This window comes from Aulonocara sp. 'chitande type north' Nkhata Bay, linkage group LG5, assembly GCF_057382095.1.
Source record: "Aulonocara sp. 'chitande type north' Nkhata Bay isolate Kocher_YH1m ecotype deep benthic linkage group LG5, A_spYH_male_GT1.1, whole genome shotgun sequence".
Lineage (NCBI taxonomy): Eukaryota > Metazoa > Chordata > Actinopteri > Cichliformes > Cichlidae > Aulonocara > Aulonocara sp. 'chitande type north' Nkhata Bay.
In genome coordinates, this window is record NC_141348.1 from 37271164 (window position 1) to 37281315 (window position 10152).

The window sequence follows — 10152 nt, forward strand, 5'->3', positions numbered from 1 at the left end:
GTGCTGTTTGGCGGAGGTTTTACAGAGTAAAAATAGTCAAGGCAAGTCCATAGAGAATACATGTTTTCCCATTCTAGTAGATGTTATCTGCCATCTGTTTGCAGGTATGTGCCCACCCATTGTAGACATGGGCAGCTTGCCGCCATGTGATCCACTACTGGGTTTAAAAGCTTATAGCCCACAGTGAAGGACACAGTATACAATTCTCCATTGAGCCACATTGCACGAGCTGGGTAAGTCTGCATGCTTCTGTTCTGTCTTTTTAAACAATCTAACAAAATCTGTAACTATTTTATACTTTTTTGTTAGATTTTGGGTTTCTCTCAGTCTGTAGAAGCCAAGTTAATAACTTGGCTTCTATGTATATTCGCATTTACAGGAACTGCATCCTAAACATGTCAGACACAGAGGATGCCGAATACGAGTAAGTACTGAATTATTTTCTGTAGAAACAAGATTGATGTTCGCAAAGTTATGCCAGCGCAAATGGAATTAAAAAGTGAAACAAAATAAAATTTTGGTCTGTTTTTTTATTTTTTCAGAGGACAACGTGAGTCATTTTGTCAGTTCTCCTAACCCATGCATGGGCTAGATAAGTTTTTGACTGTTTCTGTTTGCACTCTAGTTTACAAGCTGCAGATTCATGCAGCTGCATGTCTGCATGCATTACATAAATCCAGCTACAGTAGAAATGCCTCACCCATATTTAATTTGCCAAAGTTCATTGCTTTTCGCTGACCTTTGCTCTTTACATTGTGAAAGAGATGAATATATTATTGTTTGTTTATACAAACAATATCTATGACAACAATGCAAAATTTTGCTTTTTTTCTTTTGTCTGCCACTTTGTTGCTTTCCACTCTTCCATTTAAACATTCATCATTACTTAACACAGTGCATCTGCTAAGCTGCTGGCTTCACTGCACAGCCCACTGTATTTTTGGCATCTTGTCGCCACTTTAGAGATGGCTGCTATTCTGTAGCTTTTATGCCAGATTGACCTTTGTCCTCTGAGTCAGTCCTCTCGGTCTGAGATGTGAGATAGTTCACCTTTTATAAACATCCCAGTGGATCTGTCCTTTCCAGTCAAATGGTGCAGTGGGTCACCATTGCAGAGACAAAGGATCATACCTCTATTTCTGTCTCCTTTGTGGGGCTGTCCAACCAAGCCCATGTGAAGATTGGCTGAAACCAAGCAGCACCTGTCTCCCTCTATGGAGATAACAGTAGCTGTTAGTGAGTAATGTAGGTCAGGCTATGTTCTCAGTAGAAGCCCTTGGGGAAGGTAGCAGCAGGAGCACAATACACACGTTCGGTTTTATTCCTGTTAGAGGACCTCCCGAATGCTGGTTTGACTTACCTTCTTTTCAGGAGGCTGAGTTTCCATTTGTGCCCACAAATGTTTGATGGAATGGTTCTCCCTACAGACGTGCGGTGAGGATAGGGGGAAAAAAATCCCCAAAAACAAAACAAAAAAGCAGAATTTAAAGTACTCTGAAAACAGGGAAGCTGGTCGAAAAAGCCAAAAAGTGATTTCCCTACTTTATTGATACTTTTTGTCTTTGGTTTAAAAGGAATTTTTAAATACAGGAGTGTTATGACTAAAGCCACTTGTATTGTCTGGAACACTATCCAAAAAAGCTAGTATTTTAATTTTAATATTAACATAATAAAGTCAAGCAAAAATAAAAATATAACACAACTATAAGACAAAAGACAGCATCATAAAAAGAACTTTAACTCTATTAAAAAATGAAGTGATTTAAAATAATCAGATTTTCTTCTTACATTTTCAGGTAAGGTATTACAAAGCCATGGGACCATTATTGCAAAGTCGTGTCAAGCCTAGACTTGACAGAAGGGCTCCATCTAAGGAAAAAAGTCTGCAAACTAGCTTATAGCATTTCTGTTATGTAGCTTGGAGGGGTTATCCAGATGGGCTCTAAATAACAAACTTTTCATCTATGATGGAAAAGAAGGAATTCCAAAAGTCAGGTAAAAGGAAAATAATGTGTAAAAACATTAAATGTTATTATTTTTTACAATTTTCACTAAACTAAAGTTTTATAGTTGAGAATGCACCTGAACCACAGAAAATATGTTTCTTTTCTTTAGGTGTATATTTTATAAGCGCAAGTAGTTTGTAAGTAAAGTTATACATTTTAAGTGTTAACTCAAAATGTTGCATCGATAGATAAACATTCTTTGTATGGACAGAGACTAGTAGAGACATGAAGTTGTCTTTCAAGATAATCTAAAGTAGCATGTTCTAAACTGGACAAGAAACGCTTGTATGACTGCATGGCCCTTTATATCTATCATCTCTTTGGGAGACGTTCCTCTTAACGGACTCATATACTAAGTGCTTTACGAGCCTTAGGGTCATTCCAACGCCATCATCACTGACAGCCACTTAGTGACTAAAGTGACAGTGACTAATGTTTTTGTTGCATGAAGATTTTGTGTAGGTTGCGTCTCATTATTAGGATTTCAACTTTCATAGCTTTATGCTTTAAGCTGTGAGCTTTTTGTTTCTTTAATCAGTATTGACATTGCATATCATCTTTCAGAAGATGCCACAGAGGAAAATGAAGGAGGTACGGAAGGGTTATTTACAAAACACAGGAACTACTGTGTGTCAAAGGATAAGTGTTCTAATATTTCTCAGTGCTTTAATTTAATTTACTAAATGCTTTGATTTTTTTTATTGTGGATACACAGATGATGCAAAGCCCAAGCAAAGGTAAGAAAAGTTTTAAAATATTTTTATAAGTCAAACACAATACAATTTCCAATAAAATACATACTTAGGTACATTTTTTATTCTTGTTTTCCTTAGGCCAAATTTTGTGCCTGGCTTGGCAGCTCCCAAGATCCCAGATGGAGAAAAAGTGGACTTTGACGTAAGTTAATTTTAGGGCCAACTAAAATGAACAAATAATCCAAACACTCGTAAACTATAGTCCTTTGTTGTTTAAATAAAATATGAGCTTGATGTTTTCAGGACATTCAAAGGAAACGAATGGAAAAAGACCTGACTGAGCTCCAGACTTTGATTGAAGCTCACTTTGAGAAGCGTAAGAAGGAGGAAGAAGAGCTTATTGGCCTCACGCAGCGTATTGTATGTTATTTTTTTCTTTTGATAGTTTCAACAACCATTTGATTGTGTTACGTTTCAACTAAAAATGTCCTTCCTTTTCAATATCAGGAGAAACGCAGGTCTGAGAGAGCAGAGGAGATGAAGATCAGAGCAGAGAGAGAAAGAGAACGGCAGAACAAACTAGCAGTAAGTGTAGTTACTACAGAGTAACATTTTCAGAACATAACAGATATTTCCTACATGTTTAAGTTGTCTAAGAATCCACAGTTGTACCTAGGAATTGTATTCAATTTGTGCAAATTCAGACACTGCCAGCAGTCAAAATAGTGTGAAAAATCAAAGGTACTCTACATCATTTCAACAGGAAGAGAAAGCCAGAAAAGAAGAAGAAGAAGCCAAGAAGAGAGCAGATGACGATGCAAGGAAGAAGATGATTCTGTCCAACCTGACTTTCACTGGATACAGGGTAACAATCTAGTTTACCATTAAAGCATCTTACTATAAAGTACATGTAAAAGTGCATTTCCGCTTGTGCTTGTTTCCTTTCCAGCAAACACAGAGTGGGACAAAAAAACCAACAGAAAGAGAAAAGAAGAGAAAGATCCTGAATGATCGACGCAAAGAATTAAATATTGATCATTTGAAAGAGGACAAACTCAGGTAAAAGGACACTGTTACTAAAACACTTTACTTTCTCTTGATTTATTCAAAATATCTGTCATGTACATAAAAATTATCTTTATTCATCATCTGATCATTATACAGTAAACTGTCATAACATTTTCTCTACAGAGAAAAGGCTAAGGATCTTTGGGACTGGTTGCGCCAACTAGAGGCCGAGAAATTTGAACTTCAGCAAAAATGCACAAAGCAGAAGTACGAGGTAAAATGTCAACAGATTCTTGCTGTTGCAGCCAAAGATTTCCTCTGAGTGGACAGATTCAGGCCAAGGTGAAAACAAAACATGAAAGTGTGGTGCCTGGGAACACCCATTGCAATGAGTCACAACTGTTTTCTTATATATAATGAGTGGAACTCAGCCAAAGATCCAAAATAGAAGGGATATAGTACTCAACTAACCAAGGTTTTGGTGATTGTGACCCACACCTGTTTTCACAGCTTGGCTCGTGGATTAGGCAGAGGAACAATAGGAGGGTCCACGACCCTCTTTGGGACACTCCCAATAAGACTTAAAAATTTGAGATTCTCCACCAATTGCTCTTAGAACTGAAGAAGCTTCTCAGATGAGAGGTGAAACGTCTTCAATAAACTTAAAGAAGTCCAGATGTTTTAATGCTTGTCTGTCTTTCTGTGTTAGCCCTGCAAGAGATTCCCGGGGTATATCTGCCCTCTAGTAGCTGAGACAGGCTTTAGCCCTCGCCCCATGATGCTGATAAGCGTTAGTGAATAGATGGATGGAGATGACTGGGTCAGAGCAAGTGGTCCAAACAAGGAACAGTGGTGAACCAGTAGCATGGATGGCCAAGACTCATTGATGCACATAGGGAAAGAAGGCTGACCCTTGTGTTGAGGTCCAACAGATGTGCTACTGTTTACATTATTGTATTTTGCACAACTCTGTTGCTTGTGAAGCTCGCACACAAGAATTTCACTCACATGTGCTGTACCAATGTACCTGCACATGTGATGTGACAATAAAAGTGATTTGATTTGATTTGATTTACTGTAACTCAAATTGCCAACAAAGCTAATGGTAATTCTTATTGCCCCTACTGGTGCCTTTGCACCACTGAAAGTGTAACGGCGGGATGCGCAGAAGAGGTAGACCCAAGAGCAGACACGGTGGAGACAGAACTAGGTTTCCAAAAATAAAGCGAACCTTTATTGCGGCTGATGGCATGACAAAAACTATAAACACAGAGTAACTAAGCGGGCTATGAAACCAGTGTTGCCAACTTAGCGACTTTGTCGCTATATTTAGCGAGTTTTCAGACCCCTTAGCGACTTTTTTTTTTAAAAAGACGTGAAAGCGCGTATCTCTTTTACTCTGAACAAGCAGCGGGTGCTGTAATGCAGTCAGTTCTTCTTTTACTCTTTTACTCTTATGCTGTTTTGTGGATCACAAGGTTTAAAACTACTTATAAACACACACACACAAAGTAACTCCACCAGAGTGCCTATTTCGGGTCACTTGCCGGTCCAAGCCCGGGTAAAGGAGCAGGGTTGGAATTGTGACATTAAGAAAAAACAATAATTGCTAAAAGAAATTTAATTTGTAGTTCTAAATAAACTCTAAATGCATTTAGGACATTTTTTACTCACTTTATGTCTCTTCCACGATGTTATTTCTCTCTCCAACAACATAGGTTACAATTAGATTAGCATGACCATATATGCAAATTAGGCGATGACGTCATTTAGCAACTTCTAGCGACTTTTAGGACAGCCAATAGCGATTTTCCTTACTGAGGAGTTGGCAACACAGTGTCACAATAAGGGAAACTACAAAAATATGAGATGAGGATAACAGATGATCTGACACTGACTGAGCGGAAACACACAGACTAAGTACACATAAGGAATGATCAAGGGAAGAGGAATCACATGGGGAAAACAACTGACAACAATTAACACAATGACAGGACAGGGGGCGTGAAACTAAATACAATGAACAAAAAACACAAGGCTCTTTCAAAATAAAACGGGAAACATAACAAGACCCAGACATGACTCGAATTTGACAAACAAAGAAAACTTGGACATGAAACATGACAGATAAACACACGAAGACTTAACCTGACAATCTGACACAGAAAACTTCACACAGGGATGAGACAAATGGGGAGCTTGATAAATCATGAACTAAAACTGTAAACTAGGCATGACAGAATGTAACTAGATAAATGAAAATAACAACAAAAACATCAAGAACCTCAGAATACTGGGTCACATGACCCAGGACCATGACAGAAAGTGCTAAAAATGGGCACATGAGGATCAGAACTGGACCACGGAGCAATGGAAGAATGTGGCCTGGTCGGATGGATCATGTTTCCTTTTACAACTGGCAGCAAGACACCAGTGATACCTGCTTGGAATCCTTGGGTCCTGCTGGATAAACAAGTACAATCCATGGAGGCCCTGCCTTGCCGCTTACAGGGCTTAAAGGATCTGTTTTTAACATCTTGGTGTCAGATACCATAGCACACCTTCAAGGGTCTAGTAGATACCATGCCTCCATGGTTCAGGGCTGTTTTGCCAGCAAAAGGGGGATCCGCAAAACATCAGCTAGGTGGTCATAATGTTATGTCTGACTGGTTTAAATTTAACCTCCACAGTTACTCTTGAAAAAAAATTGTAGTTTGATTTTCTTTCATGTTTTCCTAGTTGCACGGTTTTTATGAAGATGTGATGATTTTTATATAGTAAAGCAAATGCTAAGAAGTCAACATGTTGGTTTTTCACAGTATAGATATCAATGAACTGTTAAACTACTGTTTTCTCAGGTCACGGTGCTGAGAAATCGTGTCAGTGATCATCAGAAAATGTAAGTCTATTCTGCTGTGGTTTCTGTTGACATTGAGTAGCAAAGGTAATGTACAAAAATTAGGATTTTATTTGCTTTCTAACATATAGCATGGACTAAAGACTGCAAAGCTGGGTAGAAATGTAGAACTACAGCAAAGTAAGAGGAGAAAGTAGTAATGAAACTTATCAATAAAAGGTTTCCACCTCCTCTCATTTCACCTTCTCCCCCCCCTGCTTTCTAACAACAATGGTCTCCATTCTTTTGAAACAGTAGAAGAAGTAACCGTTTGTCTTGGCAACCCCTGAATATATCCAGTCAAACAGGACTGGGAAAAGTGTATGCTGGCATGTCTGAAGGACACATACACACCCAAATTAAGACCATGCATATTTTTCCAGCTGACGCCATGTAGGCTTTACAATAAATATAGTGAAGGGCTGAATAAAAACTAAAAAGTTCTAATACTGGTTTTCATTCAGAATATGCAAAGCAGGAACACACCTGAGTCAATAAGAGAAAAACTTTATCAGACTGAAATAAATCTGAATTTATAAAAACCTCCATAGGTTATAAAGGTACAGGGGACACGGACTTGTGTAGCAACAACAGATAAACATAGTAGGCAGTTATTGGTTAGCACATCCCATTATACAGCTATTAAAAAGCTTTGAGTCACTCCAGTATCTGAGGGCTGCTTTTGTAGTGTGTTCTCCAACACAAATGAGTAGAGTCATGGTAATTCTATATTCAGATCATATGCACAAAAATACGCACACTGTTTATTTTTTATTCAAAAATTTTAATCACTAAAAACCTTTCACTAAAGTATTTTAACTCACCATATTCTGAAAATAATTCAAATGATAATGAAAACATAACCCTTGTAAGCTACTGAAATGCACCCAGTGTGGCATCAAGTTTGTGGAAGCCACAGGCACAAACATTTGACATGGGTCTGTAAGTATTTTGACCTTTTTTTTTTTTTAGTAATTTTGCAATTTTATCTATGTACATTGAGATTTAACAAAATATTGCACTGCATTGCAAAAATGACTTTTTCTACAGTCACCCATTTCTAAAGGCTCAAAAGTAATTTTCTGATAAATGGTTTCATGGCTAGATAAGGCCTCTTCCCTTGTTTTTCTTGACATCTTAAACATATAAAAGAGTTTATTCCTAATGTAAAATTTGCATTTAGTATCTATTCACTTTTTATTTAAAATTAGTTCCAAAGACATGTTCATGCAAGTGAGCGAGGCCATTATTAATCTGAGAGACAGCATCAAAACCCTTTGGAATGGCCTCATTAACAATCTGGTTCTTAAAAAGAAGGAATGCACTGGCCAGCTCACCAACACTAAAAAGTCTCAATGACCACACAAGACAACTAAAGAGCATGATGACAGAATTATTTCCATGGTTAAGAGAAAAAATATTTTTCAACATCAGACCCAGTCAAGAAAACTCTCTAAGAGGTTGTAGTATAATTGTCAAGATATACTTTCAAGAGACAGTCATAAATGGCCATAAAAAGGATTTAAGGTGCAAACCACTGATTACAATCAAGAGCAGGAACAGCAGCCACACAATAGGTATGAGTTCCTAGCTTGGCCAGAAAACATCTAAAAGAGTCTGAACAGTTCTGGAAAAAATCTTTAGACAGATAAAACCAGGAGTAACTTCTACCAGTATGATGGAGAGGAAAAGTAAGTAGAAGCTCTGTTCTGAAGTATATCGCATCGTCTATTAAACACGGAGGAGGCAAAGTTATGGCACAAGTGTGTATGCCTGTTACTGGAACTAGGTCACTAGCTGCAATTGATGTTTTAACTGCTGATAAAGGTAGAAGAATGAATCCTGAAGTGCACAGGGCTACACTCTCTATTCAGATTCAGTGAAATGCTGCAAAACTGATCTTAATGCAATTACTGCTTAACAGTGCAAATGGATATTGACTCGAGTTACTTCAGAAAAAGCAACCCAAGATTTTAGCAAGACAAAGAAATGTGATGTAAAAAGTCAGTGACATGAAGTTCAAATGTTAGAAAAGACACAGGTAAGCCCTAAGACAGAAAATTTACCTAAAATAATTTAAATTTCAAATGCAGCCGCAGTGACTTATTTGCATCAGTAGAATGAAATACATTTCTAAAGATCAATTCAAGGGTCAGCTCACAAGGAATGCAGCCACTCAGCCTTGCATTCAGGTTTTCACAAACAGATATACGACCAGTGGGAGTGAATACAAGGTTCAACAAGCACTACAGATGACCACCAAAAAGCTAGCCTGTGTGCTCGCTGATGTGATGATTCTCTGCTGACTTTTATTTATTCTCAGTTCAAAGGGTGGCAGGAGCAAGCGTGGCCTGAGGAAGTAACGTCTGACATCAGCTGGAGAAAAACCAGCAACATCAGCCATCCGTAAACGACTGAGAATAAGAAGCTGGATAATAATATTTTCTTAATACTTGAAAATGCAAGAACAATAAAAAAAGTACGCTCTTTTAGATGTTGTTAGTGGAATAAAGTGCATGTTAAGTTACTGATAGCAGACAGATCAGATGATGTGGTTTAACTTGTGTTCATCTGACCATGTGTAACACATAAAGATTTTTTTTTTAAACTGAATCCAAAAGTTTAGAAAACTGACTGAAAGAAATAAGAGCAACTGAACCTATTCTGGTGTGTAGGATTTTGTGATTGCAAGAAATTTAAATAAACTTGTATCTAACAAAATGGATGTAGCATTTGTATCTGTGGCTCCAGCACTCGTGGGAACTTACAGATGAATACCAACTCTATGATAGTTATAAAAGCCACACCTGCTTTAATGAAGCCAGATTGTCGTTTTTGGCAAACTGGACTTAATAGTTTTATGTGACAGATTCCAGTTAGTTTACTTTTACTTTGCCATCCTGTTTTATTTGTGGCTTTTGACATATGACATCCACATAAGGTTGATGCATTCTCACAGTAATACAAGCTTTTTATTAATGAACACATTCAGACACAAATCTCCAGTGTACAATGAAGTGATTATTTAAAAAAAGGTCAGCTGTGCCAGAAGTCTAAATCTAAATAACACCCACGGACCCAAAATCCCCTCATGGCTGTTCAGTGGATTATGTGGTTTGAAATGTGGACGACCAAAGTTCAAATCTGGTCAACAGTTATATAATAGAGTGAGCGCAACAACAGCTGCAGTGCCTGGATTAATAAAATAAATCATAGGGGTGGAGTAAACAGAATGCGAGAGATGAGTTGCTAATCTGTCCTGAAGCATTTCAAACTGCAGTCAAGGGGTGTGACAAGACATGAATGAGATTGGAAACTTCTTCATGCTGAACCAGTGACCGTGAAAAAGGACTCAGAATTACTCAAAATTCTTGGATTACCTTTGCAGCCAAAAGAATATATTTATTTCAGCTTTATTACCAGTACTGTGTTCAATACAGCTAGCTAATTTCAAAATGGCAATCATACATATGAAATAGATGGACATCCCAACAGCAAAAGTTGTATTTACAAATAGAGATACACATCAAATGTCCTACAGCAGCAA

General features: G+C 37.7%; 1 protein-coding gene across 1 annotated transcript; it reads left to right on the plus strand.

Annotated features, from left to right (window-relative positions):
* The first annotated feature begins 144 nt into the window (after positions 1–144).
* On the plus strand, positions 145–9314 carry LOC147331202 (troponin T, cardiac muscle isoforms-like). Its single transcript, XM_086293354.1, has 13 exons — positions 145–233; positions 380–424; positions 1797–1995; positions 2571–2597; positions 2722–2743; positions 2840–2903; positions 3005–3121; positions 3209–3286; positions 3465–3566; positions 3651–3760; positions 3893–3983; positions 6568–6608; positions 8929–9314. Exons 3-13 carry the CDS (start codon positions 1965–1967, stop codon positions 8966–8968), a joined length of 723 nt encoding a protein of 240 aa, XP_086149480.1. The 5' UTR covers positions 145–233; positions 380–424; positions 1797–1964; the 3' UTR covers positions 8969–9314.
* The last annotated feature ends 838 nt before the right edge of the window (positions 9315–10152 follow it).